Source organism: Octopus bimaculoides, chromosome 23 (assembly GCF_046866305.1).
Source record: "Octopus bimaculoides isolate indiv1 chromosome 23, ASM4686630v1, whole genome shotgun sequence".
NCBI classification, from domain to species: domain Eukaryota; kingdom Metazoa; phylum Mollusca; class Cephalopoda; order Octopoda; family Octopodidae; genus Octopus; species Octopus bimaculoides.
Genome location: NC_142950.1, coordinates 13758585 through 13779944, shown reverse-complemented (window position 1 = coordinate 13779944; position 21360 = coordinate 13758585). Strand labels below are relative to the sequence as shown.

The 21360-nt window shown below is 38.3% G+C and overlaps 1 protein-coding gene across 1 annotated transcript in view; it reads right to left on the bottom strand.

Moving 5' to 3' along the window:
- Window positions 1–1337: 1337 nt before the first annotated feature.
- Window positions 1338–21360, bottom strand: part of LOC106869526 (mitochondrial substrate carrier family protein S) — a 38624-nt gene continuing 18601 nt past the window's right edge. Inside the window, exons 3-8 of the mRNA XM_014915300.3 lie at window positions 20926–20994; window positions 18169–18231; window positions 16089–16161; window positions 9375–9422; window positions 7664–7872; window positions 1338–6830 (exon numbers count right to left, since the gene is read on the bottom strand). Of these exons, the coding sequence (XP_014770786.1) occupies window positions 6656–6830; window positions 7664–7872; window positions 9375–9422; window positions 16089–16161; window positions 18169–18231; window positions 20926–20994 (637 nt within the window). The 3' untranslated portion in view covers window positions 1338–6655. The remainder of the gene's footprint in view (window positions 6831–7663; window positions 7873–9374; window positions 9423–16088; window positions 16162–18168; window positions 18232–20925; window positions 20995–21360) is intronic.

Genomic DNA, 21360 nt, shown 5'->3' with positions numbered 1-21360 from the left:
CCGCCTTATCTCCCTTGCACAAACGTCTTCTCCTATAGCTTCGAGCCTCGTGGATGCATTTGGTAAACGGAAACAGAAAGAAGCCTGTCGCACATATATATGTATGTATATTTATGTGCGTGTGTCTTTGTGAATGTGTTTGTTCCCGCTACCGCTTGACAACCGGTGTGGGTGTGTTTATGTTCCCATAAATTAGCAGATTGACAAAAAGAGATCAATAGAATAGGAACCGAGCTCAGAATAAAAAATTAAGTACTGGGGTCGATTCGTTTGACAAAAATCCTTCTAGGCAGCGCCCCAGATGGACATAGACACATGACTGACACAAGTTAAAAGACAAAGGGTAAAAAGGAATTTTCCACAGGAAAGTTTCACAACCCAGGTAAGTACTAAGAAAAACATTTTACCTTTTTCTCTTTTACTTGTTTCAGTCATTAGATTGTGGTCATGCTGGAGCACTGCCTTGAAAAATTTTTAGTCAAATAAATCGACCTCAGTACTTATTCTATTGGTCTCTTTTGTAAAGGGAATGTAAACATACCAACGCCGGTTGCCAAACACACACATATCTATATATACAAAGTATTTAATTTGGTTTTTTAAATTACCTAAATTGTTTTTTATAATGCTAGCTACTTGATAAAATCCTATATACATTTTATCCTTGATTATAATTGATATATATATATATACACACACACTGGGCCTCTTTCAGTTTCTGTCTACCAAATTCACTAATAAAAATTGGTCGGCCCAAGATACTTACCCAAATAACTTTTTTTGTCTAAAAATATTAATTATTTATATCTCTGAATTTCTCCAGAACAGCATAAAACAGCCTCATGGTGTTTATTTACTTTTGATCTTGAAATTTCAATAAATACTAATGAATTTACTGGAAAACGTTGTCTGTGGTCATAGTTCTCATTAACCTGGTGTGACGTGTGTGACAAAGATAGGCTTGGCTTGATGAGGCTGGGGTCATTCCAAGTTTGTGGCCCCAGAGGTGTCATCTTTTGTAGAGTCGACCAGTGCTCTCCGTTGCTGGCAGTCCCTCTGCATCCTCCAAGCTAACTTTAAGCCTCTGGAGACCTTCCCTAGTCACATCCTGCCATCTGGTGTGGGGCCTTCCACAAGGCCTCTTCCAGCCCACAGCTGCTGTGTTGAATGAGAATAAAGCCCTGGTAGGATGATCTAGAGGGAGCTGGAAGGTATGTCCGTACCAGTGCATGCAATGGATAGCTATGATTAACTGATCCTCCTGTATTTTCTTTTACCCAAAACCAAAAACTTTTCAGCACCCCCACGTATACATATAAGAAACAACAAGACAGAAATTTAGAATAAGATTTAATTAGAGATTTGTACAGTTCTACTGAATGTGGGATGGAGAGATGTATACACACCTACTACATGTGGATGGATGGATGGATATAAGCATATTGGGTACTGGGTCACCAACAAAAACTTGTCTACATGTAGTGTATGAAGGATATGTCAACAGCCTGATGGAATCCATCTCTGTTCAGGCTATTGATAACAGCCAGAAATTTTAGGTACAAAGTAAAAGCAAAGTGGAATGAGTTAACTGAATACCAAGTCACAGACTTGGTTCACCAGAAGCTTACCATCACCTGACAACATTTCCGAGGGGACACTGAAAAGTTCCTGGCTTCAAGGTTATCATGAAAGGCCTGGTTGGAGGCCCAACTTCTAAGTTCTATTACAGGGCTTAGAAAAATTGAAGGACTGCTGCAATAAATGCTTGAATCGGAGGTAGGGGTGGGTGGGTATATTGAATAAAATCATAATTAACTGATCCTCCTGTATTTTTTTTTTTTACCCAAATCCAGGAACCTTTCAGTATCCCCTCATAAAGAGTTTGGCAGAATTGTTAGGGCACAGGACAAAATGTTTGCATCTTTTAGTTATTTTGTTACAGCCCTTTACATTTGAAGTTCAAATCCTGCAAAGCTAGATTTCTTACTTTTCATCATCTCTCTGAGGATTGATAAAATGGAGCATCAGTTAAATACTGAGGCTGATTTAATATTCCAGATTCTAGATGTGAATGTAATTGTAACAGAAGACAAACACAGAGAATGAGGAGCTGAGTATGTGTGGATTGAAGCTGAGTATAAATATGTTTGAGAATGAGTATTATTATTACACAGTAGCAACACCTCACCTACCCCAACTTTCTACGTGCATGAGTGTGTATATGTGTATATATGATTTTTTAATCTCTTTTCCTTGTTTCAGTCACTAGACTGCAGCCATGCTGGGGCACCACCATAAGTTTTTAGTTGAATGAAACAACCCCAGACTTATTTATTTATTTAAAGCTTAGTACATAATCTATAGGTTTCTTTTGCTGAACTGCTAAGTTATGGGGACGTAGGGTGTTTAAGCATGCACCAGTGTATCTGTATGAGCAGTAAATTCTGTATGTGTGTGGTGACAGACATCTTACAACCTACCCAACCTCTAGATTCTTTTAGGGGTGGAAGCAGTACCTTGAAAAGCAGAGCAGGGTTTGAAGATTGAAAACAAATTTGCTTCAGCCTGAAGCAAGTTACCCAAGACCCCTTATGCTATTATGTTGAATAAATAGGATGAAATATTGATATGTCATTGGGTATAGGAGTTAAAATAGCATTTGACTAGTGATTAGGTAGGTAAGGTTAGGTGTCATACTGATGGGAGGGGTTTGATCACGTGAGTCACTGATGGGTATGGGGTAGTAACAGGTTACATTTTCGGTCCTATGGGGGAAGAACCCCTCAAAATTGAAGTGGGGTTGTGATGTGGGTTATTTTTAAAAACCCTTTAGCCTATAAACTGGCCATGTCCTTGCTCAAGGATTTTTCCTGTCTTATGTTCTAACTGGCTAGATCTAGCCTCTCGCACCTGCCTTACAATGTCATTCTAAAAATAAATGTAGGGACAGCTGTGGCTGTGTGGTAAGAAGCTTGCTTCTCAACCACAGGGTTTTAGGTTCAGTCAAACTGTGTGGCACCTTTGGCAAGTGTCTTCTATTGTAGCCTCGAGCCTTGTGAGTGGATTTGTTTGATGGAAACAAAGAACCTGTCATATATGTGTGTGTGTGTGTGTGTGTGTGTGTGTATCTTTGTTCCCACACCAGCTTGACAACTGGTGCGTTACATCCCCATAACTTATCAGTTTGGCAAAAGAGACTGATAAAATAAGTACCAGGTTTTAAAAAATATGTCCTAAGACTGATTTGTTTGACTAAAAAGCCCTTCAAAGTGGTGCTCCAGCATGACTGCAGTCAAGTGACTGAGACAAGTAAAAGAATAACATCATTGAAATCTCAAAGCTATGAGATAATCTGAATGCTAGAGGATCACAAAAGTCACTGGCCCCTCCTTGACTCTCTGGGCTGAACTCTGAGTCTTATAGGTTCTGGCTACATTTGTTTGGTTAACATTGTATTGATGGGATTACACAATAAACAGTATTGATGGGTTTAGCATTAACAAGTCCAGGCAGGCAACAAGGTTAATATCTAAATGAGCAATCTGGGTAGGATACTCAATGAAACTACTGTGAGTCGAGTCAGTTCACATTTCATTGAATTTGTGAAAATCAAATTGGTAAGATTTGAGCAAGTCTAGCTGGGAAATTAACATAAATACTCCTAGATGTACTTAGAATAAAATCTGAAATCAGAGGGAACTGGTAAGAGTGTATGTTGCCAATAATATGTCAATAAAAATATTTGTGGTATGTAGAATCTTCTGTGTTTTATCTTTTGTTTCAGTCATTTGACTGTGGCCATACTGGGGCATTTTTTCAAACAAATCAACTCCAGTATTTTTGTTTTTTTAGTCTGGTGCTTATTCTATTGGTCTCTTTTGCCAAATTACTAAGTCATAGGTGTGTAAACAAACCAACATTGGTCATCAAGCAGTGGCAGGGTGTGTGTATGGCAAACACAGACACAAAAACAAAAACACAGTGTCGGTTTGGTTATGTGATGTGGATGGATGTCAACAGTTCCATAAATAAGTGTCGATCACTGAAAGTGGACAGAACTCATACAAGAGGGAGACCCAGACATGGGACGAAGTAGTGAAGGACGATCTCTGGACATTGAACCTTATAGAGGAGATGACAAGAGACCGAGATATCTGGTACCTTGCTGCACTCAAGAAGACCTGTCATCCACAGCACAAGTGTTAAGGTTGCTCCCCTCTGATGAGTCCTGCCAACGATTTGCAAAGATGTTGCAAGTATGACGATTATTGGTCAGTGCAGACAGTATATGTGCAGCTGCTTTTCTCCCTTGCCTTGCAACCCTAAACCTGTTAATGCTGGTTGAAACAAAGTCTCTAATACCATTTTGACATGGCAATCTCCATGTGTGTATGTCTGTGTATATATATATATTTATACGTATGTATTTGTATATGTATTTATATATACATGTATATAAAATCTAAGTATGTGTGTATGTATATATATATATATATTGATGTGTGTATATGTATATACACTTATTCCAATCCTTAACTCTCTCTCTCTCTCCCCTTTCTGTGCTACTAGATTTGCTCATTATTCTCTTCTAATTATCAATATGACTTCTGATTTCTAATTACATATAAATACTTTATCCAAAGATAAATTTTGTATTATTTGATTCTGTTTGAAGAATTTCTAATACGAAATTTCGTACAAGTTTATCTAACATGAACAATTTTGTAATTCCTATTAGCAAATGAAACATGTGTAAAGGTGAATAAATAATAGTTTCAAATTTTGGCAAAAGGCCAGCAAGTTCAGGGGAGGTGTTAAGTCGATTACATCAACCTCTGTGCTCAACTGGATCTTATTTCATCGATCCTGAAAGGATGAAAGGCAAAGTCGACCTCGGCAGAATTTGAAATGAGAACATAAAGATGAATGAAATACCGTTAAGCGTTCTGCACGACATGCTAATGATTCTGCCAGCTCATCACCTTGTAATGGTGAATAAATAATACCAAAAAATTTTTAAAACCTCCTGTTTTGATATCTTTTATTTGTTTATGTCATTAGACTGTGGCCATGCTGGGGCAGCACCTTGAACTTTTAGTTGAATGAATAGACCCCAGTACTTATACTATCGGTCTCTTTTGCCAAACCGCCAAGTTACAGGGACACAAACACACCAACACCAGTTGTCAAGCAGTGGTGGGGGACAAACCAATTCACAAAGGCACACACACACAGATACGCACATACATTTTATATATATATATATATATATATATGATGATATGCATGTGAAATGACAGTGTGTTAAATAAAGCTCACTTCAGTTGGTCGGAGAGGCCAGAAAAGTGTGGCATGCATGTCTTTTCCAAAGAAAATAAATTATCTAGAGGTTGAAATTGAACCTGGGTTGTAGCTGTTCGCTTGATTTGTCAGTAGCTTTACTATATACACTACATTTACCAAATGTATACATCTGCGAAGGTGCATGGCTTAGTGGTTAGGGTATTCAGCTCACAATTGTAAAGTTGTGAGTTTGATTCCCTGGTGGCACATTGTATCCTTGAGCAAGACACTTTATTTCACATTGCTTCAGTACATTCAGCTGGTAAAAACGAGTTGTACCCGTTTTTCAAAAGGGCTAGCCATGTCACATTTTGTGTCACACTGAATCTACCTGAGAACTATGTTAAGGATATGCATGTTTGTGGAGTACTCAGCCACTTAAATCTTAATATCACAAGCAGGCTGTTCCATTCATATCAGATCAAATGGAACCCTCATCTTTGTAACCGATGAAGTGACATTTTCATATACACATTTACAGGTACACACCTACAGAGTTTTATATAAATTCTTGCTATTGTTTTGTTGATATATTGGAAGACTATTGTGGGATTTGGTTTCAAATTTTGGCACAAGGCCAGCAAGTTCTGGATAGGGGGTAAGTTGAATACATCACCCCCCCAGGGCTTAACTGGTACTTATTTCATCAACACTGAAAGGATAAAAGGTAAAGTTGACCTTGGTGAAATTTGAACTCAGACCATAAAGATGGATGAATGGATGATTCTGCCAGCTTGTCACTGTACTATTGTAAGGTATTGATTTCAGGTTTTGGCACAAGGCCGGCAAGTTTGGGACCCCAATGCTCAATTGTTCTTATTTTATCGACTTTGAAAGGATGAAAAGCAAAGTCAACCTCAGCAGAACTGTAATGGGATATTAACAACTGTTATTGTTAGAAACGAAGGTCAGTCAATTACTGGCTCCAGTTATGATTACACTGCTTCTGGTTCAACTGGTGCTGCCTCTAGCTTCACAGGGTTTGCTCTAATTATACCTACACTGCCTTTAGGATCACAAGAGTTGCTTCTTATTATGCTTACACTGCTTCTAGCATCACAGGTGTTACCTGTAGTTCTCCCTAAACTTCCCCTGACTTCACTGGCATTGCCTTTAGTTCTGGTTCTCTCTAGAATTGCTCCTGGTTTCACAGGTGTTACCTCTAATGATACCTACACTGCCCCTAGCTTCACTGGTGTTTTTCCCTGTTATGCCTTCTTTGTCTCTGGCTTCACTGGTATTGCCTCCTAATTCCGCCTGCTATTTCTTTGGTTACACCTCTATTGTCCTCAGTTTCATGAAAGTTGTCACACTAATTGCGCAGGCCCCACTCTGAGACTTTCTTCTGAGCATTAGCCATCACAATCATACTGATACCATTGGCCAGGAAACTGCGGATGGTTCCGGGCCATATTCCACGATAGAGGGCAAAAAACCCACCTTTATCTCTTATGATATTCCTCATTCGGTTAATCACAGAGATTTGCCTGAAGAGAGAAAAAATAGAGAAGATTAAAAAAATTATAGCAATAAAGACATCAAACATTGCTTATATAATGAGATCATGTTTGATGATTTTGTTGGGGGAGAAAAGGGCAGTTCCTATGACCATTTTTCAGAGCCTTTGCGACTAGCAAGAGCAGAAAGGGCCAAAGTTATCCTCAGAGAAAAGACCTGGCCTGAATGTTTGCAACAGAATAGATTCTGCTAAAGGATCCCTTTAAACTGTGCAATGGATTAACCCTTTCATTACCATATTTCTGTTGAAATATATTGCCATTGTTTCAATTAATTGCGAAAATAAAAATTTAGTAAAATAACTCTTGTCATTATTAAGTTAGTGCTTGGAACATAAGATTCCCATGAAATTATGATGGAAGCTTTTAAATTTAGATCTCTTCAAAACAAAATGTTTGTATCATAGAACCAAGGGCAGCCTCAAGCAGGTTGGTACCAAAAGGGTTAAACTGTCACTCTTAAATTGAAGGAGATCTGATGGCTATTTCTTGCAGGTCAAGCATCCATATAAAGGCCATTCTCTTCCTCTTGCTTGTCTGTATTTGGTAAAATGGTTGGTGTGTGGGATTACAGAACATAAAGTCAAGAATTCGAAAATTTGGTTTGACAGAACCAGTTTACACCACCTGCATTCCCATTCTGATATTTTATTACTCTTTTACTAACATCAACCAGTAGGCTATGACCATGATGGAGCACTTATGATAATGATGATGGTGATGGTGATGATGATGATGATACCAGTGATGATGATGACAATGATGGTGATGATAGGATGGTGACTGTTAGAGTTGTGACTTACTGACTGCCGTAACCAGACTGTACTTGGCATTTCATGTACTCCAAGGGCCAAACTATCCACCAGGCTAGAGTAGCTGCTATACCAGATGTGAGAAATGGTCCAAGAATGGGACGTTTGAACTGTTCTGGGAAATGTCTTCGGCCGGAATCAACAAGCATAAAATATGTACAGAGCAAGCCCTGGGTTCGACAACACGTCACACCAAAACCCTGCAACAGAGAAGACAAAAGGATGGATATTAGGGACTGAATGGTGGGCACACACATACATACATACACACACACACACTGAGATGGGTACAAACACAGAGACAATAATATTGGAAAGAATGTAAAAAGAGAAAAAAAATATGCCAGAAGTGTGCAAGACTCCTCTCTATTAACCTTACAGTTGTGAGATCAACCACCTAACCATGTGCTTTCACATGAAAGGAACGATATAAAAAATCTTATATTGTAAAAGAGAAGTGGATCTCCATCTGTCACATGTATTAGAGGGAGCGAAAGAAGGGGAGGAATCAAAATATACATCACAATGTATTTTTAGAAGGGGAAGAGAAAAATTTGTTGTCAAGAGAGAAATACAGTGAGAGAGAGAGAAAGGGAGGGAGAGAGTGTGTGTGAAAGATAGACAAACAGAAAGTGTTGTCACCATAGTTACTAACAAGTTTTGATTAAAAATGTAGAAATTTTAGGTGCAAGTCTGTCAACACAATGCAACATAACTTAAAAAACAAACAAACAAAAAACTATATAACAAAATAGTTATTTTTGGGGTTGTTTGTGTGTGTGTATTTCTGTATGTCTTCCAACATAGAGACAATGCAACACATACTTTAAAAAACAAACTTTTACTATAATGACAGGTTGTTGTTGAGAGAGAAAGAGAACGTGTGTGGGTGAAAGATAGATAGGTAGATAGACAGTTGTTACCATAGTAATTAATGAAACTTTCACTGTATGAGGGATGCTGAAAAGTTCCTGGCTTTGGGTAAAAGAGGATCAGTCAATTATGATTTTATTCAATATATTCCCCTCTCAGATTCACACACTTTTTCCAATAGTCCTTCAGTTTTTCTAAGCCCTGTAAAAGGGCTTGGGAGGTTGGGCTTCCAACCAGACCTTTCACGATACCTTTAAAGCCAGGAACTTTTCAGCCCCACACACCGTATAACAGTTTACTATTAAAGCAATGTACGCACATGATTAACAAACATTTTTATCAGCAGCAGAGTGATGGGTAAAGACCTTTCTCTCTTTTACTTGTTTCAGTCTTTTGACTGTGGCCATGCTGGAACACCGCCTTTAGTTGAGCAAATCGACCCCAGGACTTATTCTTTAGAAGCCTAGTACTTATTCTATTGGTCTCTTTTGCCGAACTGCTAAGTTACGGGGACATAAACACACCAGCATCGGTTGTCAAGCGATGTTGGGGGGACAAACACAGACACACAAACATATATATACAACGGGCTTCTTTCAGTTTCCATCTACCAGATCCACTCACAAGGCTTTGGTCAGCCTGTGGCTACAGGAGAAAACACTTGCCCAAGATGCCACGCAGTGGGACTGAACCCGGGACCATGTGGTGGGTAAGCAAGCTACTTACCACACAGCCATTTCATTTGACAGCCACTCCTACGCCTAGTGAAAAAAAAAAAAAAGAAAAGTGTATGACAGACAGAAAGAAAGAAATGAAAGACAGAACTTACTGTGTAAATGTGCCTTAGTTTCCAAGACCTGTTTACTTGACCACGTACCTGCAGAAGAGGAGAAAACCAGAACAAATTTTTAGGTAGGCGGTCAGAATTAAGGCATACCATATTTGAGGGCATATAAAATGCACTCCTCCCACCCCCGCAAAAAAATGTCCTGTGCACAAAAAGTTGGGCCCCCGCAAAAAATGTCCTGTACACAAAAAGTTGGGCCTCTTATAAACTAATTTTGTCGTTAATAGTTTTTTTTCCTGAATATGTGCTCTTGAAATTAGGATTCCATCTTTTATGCATTCAAATACCATATTTCAATAATAAAAAGTGGGAGTAAACCTAGCTAGAAGAGCTGAACACCTTTTAGCATTCAGATTATTTCAGTCAAATGTAATGCTTATTTATTCACATTGCTTTGAGTTAATCATGCATAATCATGTGGCTTTTGAGATTTTGATGATATTGACTGATTATTTTTAGAATGATATTGTAATGTAGGAGTATGAGGCTAGATCTGTCCAGTCTAAATGCTAAAAGGTTAACCCTTTGGTATTTGATCTGGCCCAAATATTCTGTTTTAAGTTCAAACTGGCCATTTCTAGCATCTCACACCCACCCTTCAATGTTATTCTAAAAAATCAACAATCACATCAAAATCTCAAACTTACAACATAAAGCATGATTAATTCAAAACATTGTGAATAAATAAGCATTTCATTTGACAGAGGAATCTGAATACCAGAGAGTCAAACTGAATCAACCAGATGCTGGCTGTGTTCAACCTGATTAGATGGAAGCTGGATAAATATTGGTAATTCAATTGGTTATTAATACATAATAACTGTAATTATTTAACACTTGGCTCAAAACTTAGGATTCTAGTAATGAAATATCTGAAGTGAAATAGTAAAATGTTTGTATTTTTCTGGGCTTTTAAAAAAAAATCTTTTCTGTTTTATCATTTTACTTGTTTCAGTTAGTAGACTGTGGCCATGCTGGGGCTCTGCCTCAGTAATTTTTTTTAGCTGAATGAATTATCTCCAGTACTTTTTTTTTAAAGCTTGGTACTTATTTTATCGGTGTCTTTTGCTGAATTGCTAAGTTATGGTAAACACACCAACACTGGTTGCCAAGTAGAAGTAGGGAACAAAAACAGACACACACACACATACAATAGGCTTCTTTCAGTTTTCACCTATTAAATCCACTCACAAGTCTTTGGTCAGCCAGAGCCTATATTAGAAGGCGTTTGCCAAAGGTGCCATACAGCACGACTGAACCTGGAACCACATGTGTTGACAGATATGCCTGCGCCTATGGTTACAGCTGCCATTTTTCTTTTTTATGGAGTTTCCAAAGGTAGCATTGGGACTACTGGAAGATCTTGCTATCTTCAAGGTGGAGAGTGGGTCTGAATGCTTATAACAGAGTGGACCCTACTAGGGGGACTAAAGGACTAGGTTTACTATTTCGATTATATCAGCTAAACGCCTGGATTATATCAATTAAACATCATTACTACTAATAGTTAAATGGCTGGAATATATCAGCTAAACGTCTTTACTACTACTAACAGTTGAACATCGAGATTATATATATATATATATATGTATATATATATATATATATATATATATATATATATATATATATATATAGATATATCATCATCGTTTAACGTCCGCTTTCCATGCTAGCATGGGTTGGACGATTTGACTGAGGACTGGCAAGCCAGAAGGCTGCACCAGGATCCAATCTGATCTGGCAGAGTTTCTACAGCTGGATGTCCTTCCTAACGCCAACCACTCCGAGAGTGTAGTGGGTGCTTTTAGGTGCTACCGGCACGAGGGCCAGTCACACGGTACTGGCAACGGCCACGCTCAAAGAGGTGTTTGCACTATTACCTAAACAGGTGTACTGTTATTTAAAATGAATGAGATTAGCAGGGTTCAAAGTTATGTCCCTTGCTAACATTAAAGAAATAAACTTTCAGTTCTTAATTATGCAATCGCAACGCCCTCCCCAGCATTTTATTTTTATACTTGTGTGCCTCTTGTAGATCCTTTCCTACCCGCTTGCAGTACTGCTTTAAGGTATGGGTACATTGGGCAGTTTCCCGCGAGCCCCACAAGTCTACGGGCCCAATTCTGATCTATGTGTTATGGTTTACTGTCAATAAATATTGGTTTCAAATTTTGGCACAAGGCCAGCAATTTCAAGGTAGGGGCTAAGTCATTTAGATTGTCCCCAGTGCTCAAATGCAACTTATTTTATCGAGCTCAAAAAAATGAAAGGCATAATCGATCCTGGCAGCATTTGAACTGAGAATGTGAAGGGTAAAGACTCTCTTTGGTTTTGCATGACCATGAGATGGCTCCTAAAAGTTCCTCTCTGAGGCACAAGTCTGGGCAAGGTTGTTTATGGAAGACCAGCAGTCACCCATGCATACCAGCCTCCCCTCTCCATGTCACTGATGTTATCCAAGGGAAAGGCAAAGGCCGATACAGCTTGGCACCAATGATGTCGCAACTCATTTCTACGGCTGAGTGAACTGGAGCAAAGTGAAATAAAGTGTCTTGCTCAAGAACACAACACGCAGCCCAGTCTGGGAATTGAACTCACTACCTCTTGATTGTGATCTCGATGCTCTAACCACTGAGCTATATACCTTCACAAAGAATGTGAAAGTGAACGAAATGCTGCAAGACATTTTGCCCAGCAGGCTACTGATTCTGCCAGATATCAATAGTAAGGTGCACAGAATACTTAATTAAAACATTACAATGGTAGCAGAATTCTTCTTTAAGCACCCCATATAACCCCTCATAACTTATTTTATTTTGGGGAATTTTGAGACTGACAAAAATAATGAGGGAGGTATCAGGTAGTCGTGAATTGTGCTAAAAATAATAGCTAAATAGCTCTTAAATCAGACAAAACAAAAAAATTAATTTTTTTATTTTTGCACAATCATATGAATTCCCATGTGTAGGATACAAATTTGCAAAAATTTTCTGAAAATTGCCAAAAAATAAAAACATTATGAGGAGTAATATGGTGTGATTGAACCAGAATTCCACCACAATGGCTCCTCATAGTTAATTGGTGTTACTCTCTTCCCTTACTTTTTTACTGATGGTAACTTTTGGTTGACATGGAGAATATTTAAGGCAGGGATTTAAAGAAGGGAGATATTTATAGAATATACCGAAAATCTGAGACTCAAGGTGCTGAAGAATGTCGCTGCTAAGTCCAGTGAAACGGCACAGTAAGAAGAGTGTTTTTAGGTTAAAATGCAACGATTGGTTGTAATAGAATCATCAACATCAGCAGCAGAGATGGAGAAGAGAAAGAAATTTTGCCATTAAATATAAGGAAGAAAAAAAAAACAAAAGAAAAACAAAAACAAGAAACAAATATAATACTGTGTAACATGATTTTTGTCCTTGGGTGGCAATTGTTGTTCCCTATTTATTTACCCCCTACAGAGAATGAAAAATGGCTAATATTTCTTCCAAACTTTGGTTTTGTTATATTTATTCAATCCCTCAACACATGGCTATGTTGCTTCCACACTACTCCTACTCGTGATCAGAGATGCACAGATTGTCAGCCCCTAAGGGGCATACTCAAGTGATAAAAGTCAAGTAACTGACAAGCAAATCCGTGGTATTGAGCAGAATATTTGCTATAACGACATTTTTGCTTCAGCAGCTCAGTGTTGAATCTGTGCTGAAATGTTATGGAAAATAGATTAGTTTCAAAACATTGATGTCCAGGGCAGAAAAACAAAGTTTGAAGGAAATAGAAGTGATTTCCTTTGATTTCTAGATAGAAGCAAATAAGAAATACCACTTACTGACACTAAAGGCAAAAAATAAAATTTTAAATTTTGTTACACTGTAATTGTTAACCCTTTCACTTCAAAATTAAATTTCATCATTATTCCGGTAATGATGTTAAATATCTACCAAGAAATAGAATTGGCATTTTCTGCAAGTCACATTGCCTCAGTGAACTTGACAAATCTCAACAAAAAAATTAGTTTCAAACATGACAATCTCAACAAAAGGTATGAGATGTTTTGGTGCCACTTATTTGGCGTTGCTAATTCCACATTGTCTTATTTGACAGCAGACATTTCAATGTCTCTCTCTCTCTCCCTGTTTATGGGAAAGTTCATGTGAGGGGAACGTGTTTATGTCAACTGCATTCAATTAATAAATTGTAATGCTTGTCTGTCTGTCTCACTCTTTCTGCTTATGTGTATATTTCTGTATGTGTGGCCATGTTGGGGCACCACTTTCAAGGGTTCAGTTGAATAAAGTGACCCCAGTACTTAATTCTAAACCTGATACTTATTCTATTGGTCTCTTTTGCCAAAACATTGGCATATTCTGCAAGTTATGTTGTCTACTCAATAAACTTGACATTTCTCAATAGAAAATAGTTTTATTTAGGACATTCCTCAACAAAAGTCAGATTGGTATATAAAACTGCTTTTGGCAGTCAAAGATAATGAAATTTTGAATAAATATATCTGATTTTTTTTTTACATCAAAAGGATTAAAAGATGACGTGTTAAAGCATTGAATGAAATGCAGTCTGGAATTTATTACAGCATCTCGTTTTGTGAGTTCAAACTCCTGCTATGGACAACTTTGTTTTTTATCTTTCTGGGATTAATAACAAAATACCAGTCTAAGGTAGTGAACAAGTAGAAACATTACAATATCTTTTATCTTTTACTTGTTCCAGTCGTTGGATTGTGGCCATGCTGGGGCACCACCTTGAAGGGTTCAGTTGAACAAATTGACCCCAATACTTATTCTGTTAGTCCCTTTTGTCAAAGAATAGAATTGATATTTTCTGCAAGTCCTGTTGCCTCAATAAGCTTGACATTTCTCAACAGTAAATAGTTTTGTTTATGACATTCTTCAACAAAAGACAGATTGGTATATAAAATAGTTTTCTGCAGTAAAAATACAATCTAATGAAGCTGTGTGTGTGTGTGTGTGTGTGTGTGTGTTTGCGTCCAGTATCAGAAAGTACTGTTGCCTAAACAGGCTAAATGTCCAGTTAGCCAATCCAAATCTTCAGCATCCAAACAGCTGCACCAAATCACTTTATTCGGCCCACCTCAACACTGCTTTGCCTCAATATTATGTACCACAAAAGCAGCGAGCTGGTAGAAACGTTAGCATGCCGGGCGAAATGCTTAGTGGCATTTCGTCTGTCTTTTTGTACTGAATTCAAATTCTGCTGAGGTCGACTTTGCCTTTCATCCTTTCGGGGTCAATAAAATAAGTACCAGTTTTGCACTGGGGTCGATGTAACTGACTTAGTCCCTTTGTCTGTCCTTGTTTGTCCCCTCTATGTTTAGCCCTTTGTGGGTAAGAAAGAAATAAGAAATGTTAGCATGCCGGGCGAAATGCTTAGTGGTATTTCCTCTGTTTTTACGCTCTGAGTTCAAATTCCACCAAGGTCAACTTTGCCTTTCATCCTTTTGGAGTCGATAAATCAAGTACCAGTTGCATACTGGGGTTGATCTAATCAACTGGTCCTCTCCCCCAAAATTTCAGGCCTTGTGCCTAGAGTAAAAAAGAATATTATCCACCACAACACTAGCTAAGTGTTATACATTCATGAAAGGGGTATTATGTCATTCAGAGTAAAAGTGTTTTAGGAAATGTCAGGTTAACTTAAAATTTTTGCCTCACAAATATATGAGATCCGATTAAAAAGTATCAGGTCTGTTGCTATTGGTAACAGAGCTAAAGTATGCAATGTGAAGCTGCTTGGCTCAGACTGACCTTCAGCTCTGTCCTGCATGCACACTAAGCTATATCATTCTCACTCACTCCTGTTGTTTGGAGGAGAAGTGTGTAGAGTGTGGTTGTCTCAAAAAGAAGATTGGGCTTCAGCTGTGCAGGGTCTCCTTTGAGTGTGTTGAGGAAGACAGAAACTTATTTGAAGACATTCATAACAGGTGACAAATTGTGGGTCTATGGTTAGAACCCTGGAATCAAGGCAAAAATCAGATTTCTTTTGAAAGAAATAAGATTTCAAGATGTTGAGGAAATCCAAGAGCATGCGACAAGGCAGCTGCTTGCTATCTCAAAAGAGAGAAAGAGAGAGAGAGCAGAGGAGTATAAGTTAAAAGAGAGAGTTGCTGCACAGTTGTAAGAGAGTACAAGACTATGTTACTGCAATGTTATCACCAGTTCAAATATGCTTGTGGCATGTTTGGACTTGTAAATAAGCCATTCACTGTGTTTTGACATAGAGAACATTTTTTGCTGTAGACAAATGGTGTAAATCCACCTAGATAAGTTTGTAGTACCACCTATCTAGACTGTGAAATGCAAGCATTTTGGAATGGTTATCTCCTCTTCAGTCAGACACTAGGCAGGGGATGCTGCGAACTGATAAAAGAGATTGCTTCTCTTATGCTATTTTAGTCACCATACAGTGGCTGATTAGTGCTACGCAGTGGCTCACCAGAAGCAAATTACGGAGGGGGAGCACTAATCAGTGATGTGCAGTTTGAATATGCCAGTGGCATGTTCAAACTCATAAATAAGCCATTCACTGTGTTTTGTCATGGAGAAAATTCCTCGATGTAGACAAATGGTGTAAATACACCCAGATGAGTTTGCAGCATTAGACTTACAAACAAGAGAGAAAGGAAGAGAATAGAAGTAAAAGTTATCTCACCTTGGCATATTCTAACGGTGTTTCAATGACTGCACGAGCAGTAGCTGCACAAGCACCGGCCAGTAACACTCGGCTGAGGATTGGAAATTAGGAAAAAATGGTTAACAATAGAAACTGAGTTAATTTTAATGGGGGAGTGGGTGGAGGGGATCTAGTAAAGTGGGCTCAAGAAACGTTTTTTTTTCTTTCTGATGACCACATGAATTCCTGTGTGGAGAACACAAATTCGCAAAAGTTTTCCAAAAAATAGAAAATTTATGTGGGGTTATATGGGGGTGCTTACACCAGAATTCTGCTGAAATTTGTATTTAATACAAGTATATGTCAAGTTATGTCCTTAACTGGTTCCAAGATGTGTGACCTCACTTGAAAAATGTCACATGAAAAAACATTTAAAAAAATTTATTAACCCACATCTGTTTTAATAAATGGTCTGTACATATTTTCATGTGTATTTTATGTGATTTTTCCACTTCACTGTTGATTTTTTTTAGGTGCTTTTTTATTATTAAAATCTTTATGCTTTTAACCCAAATATTATGCTTATTTATTCACATTGATCTTCAGTGATTAGGGCGTTGGACTCACAATCACGAGGTAGGTGAGTTTGATTCCTAGACTGGGCTGTGTGTTGTGTTCTTGAGCAAGACACTTTATTTCACATTGCTCCAGTTCACTCAGCTGTAGAAATGAGTTGCGATGTCACTGGTGCCAAGCTGTATCGGCCCCTTTGCCTTTCCCTTGGATAACAGTGGTGGCATGGAGAGTGGCAGGGTTGGTATGCATGGGTGACTGCTGGTCTTCCATAAACAACCTTGCCCAGACTTGTGCCTTGAAGGAGAACTTTCTAGTTGTAATCTAACGGTCATTCATGACTGATGGGGGTCTTTACCATTATCTACTATCACAAGATCTTCCAGCCATGATTGTCTTGTCTTTTTCTCCTGGCATAGTGCATCCAGAAAAACATTATCTCTACATGTTTTTATGTGTCTAGCTCTAAGATGGTAGAATGTGAATCAATGAAGATTTGGCTCCTGTTTCTAGCAGGTCAAACAACTATGTGAGTAGCTACCTCAAAAGATAGAAAGACGCTATGATACATGAGTCATATCTAGAGCAGATACCTGACCTCAATATTATTTAATCATTTGGCTGATTGAGCATTATATGACTGATCAAAGGTGTTCTAACTGCAACCATCCTCTCTTTCTCTTCAAGAATAGTATATGTATGAATGCTGTGTGTGTGCGTCTCCCATTGTTTAACTCTTTTGCATTTAAACTGGTCATATCCAGCCCAAATATTCTAGCCTCTCACATCTAGACTACAATGTCATTATAAAACTAAACAATCATCTCACTGAAACCTCAAAGCTATGAAATAATGCATGATTAATTCAAAGGAATGTGAATAACTAAACATTACATTTGACAGAGTAATCTGAATGCTAAAGGGTTAAGATGGTAGGGTGTAATATATAAGGGCTATCTGGCTGCTATTTTTAGCAGGTTAAGTAATCACAGAGTCTTTTATTGGTTTGTTATAAAATTTTGTCATCAGGTGACAAGATTTTTCAAATTAGGGACTAAGCTTAGGATAAAAGAAACTAAATCCAGATGTTTATAATAGGGTAAATAAGAACATGTGAAGAGGTAGTGGAAGAGCTAGGGTATGCATGTATTTTGAAAATATCTCCTAGAGTGATGGTTGTGTCCTGCATAATTACGGGCTGCCCTTTGGCAAGACACAGCAGCCAGTCACCCTGTCAGGGATACAGCAAAGTAATGAGACTGCAGCATAGCAGATTGTGAAGAGGTAATGGAAGAGCTCAACTGAGCCAATGGTTCTTCTTACATTGATGCTGAGTGGAGGAACCCTAAAAGTTTGGATCACCAAGCTCCACCAAGAGAGTAACTGTAATGTATCCATGGTTGTGTGATCAGCTAATGAAAGATTCACAATGAGTCAAGCTTCCAATTCAAATTCATTATAATGGAATTGGATGGCAACAGAGAGTCATGGGAATCTACAAAAGTAGCAAATAAAAAAAAAGGTTGAGAAGACAAAATATACTTACATTTGAATTCCTCCTGATAATGGAATTGTGGATTTTCCAAATGGTGAGTCTAAAAAGGTATATCTGAAAGTATTTAGATATGATACATGGTTGTAGAAAGTATTTAGATATAATACAGAGGTGCAAGTATGGCTGTGTGGTAAGAAGTTTTGCTTCTCAATCACATACTTCTGGGTTCAGTCCCACTGTGTAGCACCTTGGGCAAGTATTTTCTATAACCCCAAGCTGACCAAAGCTTTGTGAATGAATGTGGTAGACAGAAACTGAAAGAAGCAGGCCGTGTGTGTGTGTGTGAGTGAGCGAATGTATAAATATATATATATATGTGTGTGTGTGTGTGTGTGTAGGCACAGGCATGGCTGTGTTGTGAGAAGCTTGCTTCCCCATCATATTGTTCTGGGTTCAGTCCCACTGTGTGGCATCTACTATAGCTCCATGGTGTAGTGCTGTTCTTTGCTGCCACTTTCCTTATAAAACATGTCTGGTCATGGGGAATATTACCTTACTGGGAAAGAAGCCCCCAATTTCATGCTTACATGAGTTGGATGGAATTTATTGAGGCAGATTTTCTATGGCTGGATGCTCTTTGTGTCACCAACCCTCAGCTGTTTTCAACCAAGGTAATATTTCGCATGGCTAGACATATTTTTCACAAAAAGCCTGGAAACAAAACCAGCTTGATTGACAGTGGTGCTCATAGACATCCATCATGTGCTGCCAAGACAGAGATATACACACACAAACATACATACACAACAAGCTTCTGTTCAGTTTCCATCTACCAAATCCAATCATTAGGCTTTGATCACCCTGGAGCTCTAGAAGAAGACACTTGCCCAAGTATACTATATACAGTTCTGTGATGGTAAGACCAACAAAAAAAGTATTCCATCTGGTGAGAGATAAATATTATTTAATAAACACAGTATATATTTTTATGAGCTACTAATAAGTTTTGTGCAATGAAAACAATTCAGACAGCATTTTATAACATGTTTAGTGCCTTTATGCAATCCTCAGGCTCAGCCCATATGGCATAACAAGCTAAAACAGCACAATAAGATAGGAGAAAATATGAGAAAAGGTAATTAGAAAGTAGATGTAAAATGTGGAAGGTTGAAAACACCAGAAAACGAAAAAAGAAAAAGAAGGGGAGAATTAGAGTTATGTCCCCTTCGATTATAAAATCATAAGGCTGAATGGATAGGGTCCTTGAGTCTGTGGTGCAGCTGCTAAATTTGGAGAGGGTGATATTTTCTAATTTGCCAACAGGTACTTATACATATGTTTACATCTGTTGAAAATTTCAGATCTGGAATTCAGCAGTGAAGTGGAGTTCTTAGATCTGAAAAGGATCTGTGACCTTTCAGCTACACATAGCTTACATTTTTTTGATTCAGTGACATATGGTGTGGACTTTTCAACTATTTTCCACTTGATTGTATGTGGTGTGGCATTAAACTACAAACCCCATATGTGGCTAGCCAACTTAGTGACTTTACTTTTGTCTATGAGGATATGTGGTTAGCATAGCGATTTTTGAAGTCGTTTTCACATAGCCCAATGTAGCTCTTCTTTTCGGTTATGTTATCAACTAGCGTTGCTGTAACTTCTGTTTCGTATATGATGCATTTAATCATGCACTCCTAGTTGAGTGGATAGGTTCATGGGTCTCGACAGCTATAACTGGGAGTAGGATCTTAGTGGTGTTTGTGTGTAATGATGCTCTTCACATTGGAGCAGTAGGTATATGATAAAGGAGACAGGAATCTTTTACCTATGTTGGTTTTAACACGAGGGGAAAAAACTGGGGGAACTAAATTATTCTCCTAGGTTTATTTTTGTTATTCATACTAGAAGGGTTGTAAATTAATTCATCATTGAAGCCAATATTGGCTAGGGTGTTGTAGTAGTAGGAGGTTGTCTTCTCAAAAATTTCTTTAGAGGAAGAGAGGTTAGATATTCTGTTGCTAATGTTGGTGATCAGGTTTTCAAACAGTGTTGTCACCCCACTTCTCAATAGCAACTGCAGTAACACAATATAGAGTGCAGAGAGCAAGATGATGCAAATAAGATGTTTTGTTCATCTACTGCATCTGTCTCTGTCCCCTGTTGTCCTGACCTGGTCTTGCCACTGGATTTCAGATGATCACAGATGAGAGAAAGAGTGAGGTTGACAGTGCACAGCTCTTCTTCACTTTAACTCTTTAGCATTCAGATTACATTCACTTTCCTTTGAATTAAACATGCTTTGCCTCGCAGCTTTGAGATTTTGACGATGTTATTGTTTATATTTAGAATGACATTGTAAAGTAGGTGCGAGAGACCAGATCTGGTCAGTTTGAAGATAAAACAAGGAGAATATTCTGGCCGGATATGGTTGGCTTAAATGCAAAGTTACCACTCAATTCATCAATCATTCTTAAAGATGATTAGATGGTCCTTGTTGTTCATGATGGTAGTAAAGCAAACTTCTTAACCACACAGCTACAGCAACACAGATCTGATCCTGGGTCTGTTGAATTAGAGATGACCTGGGAAAACAACAACAAAATAACTAGCGTAGCTGGGGGTAGTGGCAGGGGCAGCACTTTTCATCCTGTTGTAGGCTATTGCTGTAGGCAGTATGTGTTTTTTGTGAGGTCCAGGGTCTGCAAATGGAAGGGCTGCCTCAGGTGGCACATACTCTAGCTATGCTAGTGAACAAAATATCTAAAAATACATAAAAAAAAAGCAAAACAAAAACCAAATACTTACGCCCCTTCAAAAACTGCAAACTGCGTAGAGCGAAATATTCCTGAGCCCCATAATGGTGGAATACAACCCCTGTAAATATAAGAGATTAAAACAGAGTGGTAAGTAGTATTACTGTATTATCAAGGGAAACTTAATGAGTAATTAAGGAAGTGGTGTTAGGTTGTTTGTAAATGATAATAGAGATCTGTAGCACTTTGCTTCTGTCCAATCCACTGACCCACTTTCACCTAAATTCCTTGTACCTCGAGAGATTGCCCTGACACATCTCCACTACTATGGACTCTGTCTTCTCTCATTTCCAACTGGGGCAGCCCTTTATGAGGGGGTGCTGCAAAGTTCCTGCCTTTGGGTAAAAGAAAATACAGGAGGGTCAGTTAATTATGATTTTATTCAACATATTCCCCTCTCAGATTCACACACTTACTGCAGTGGTCC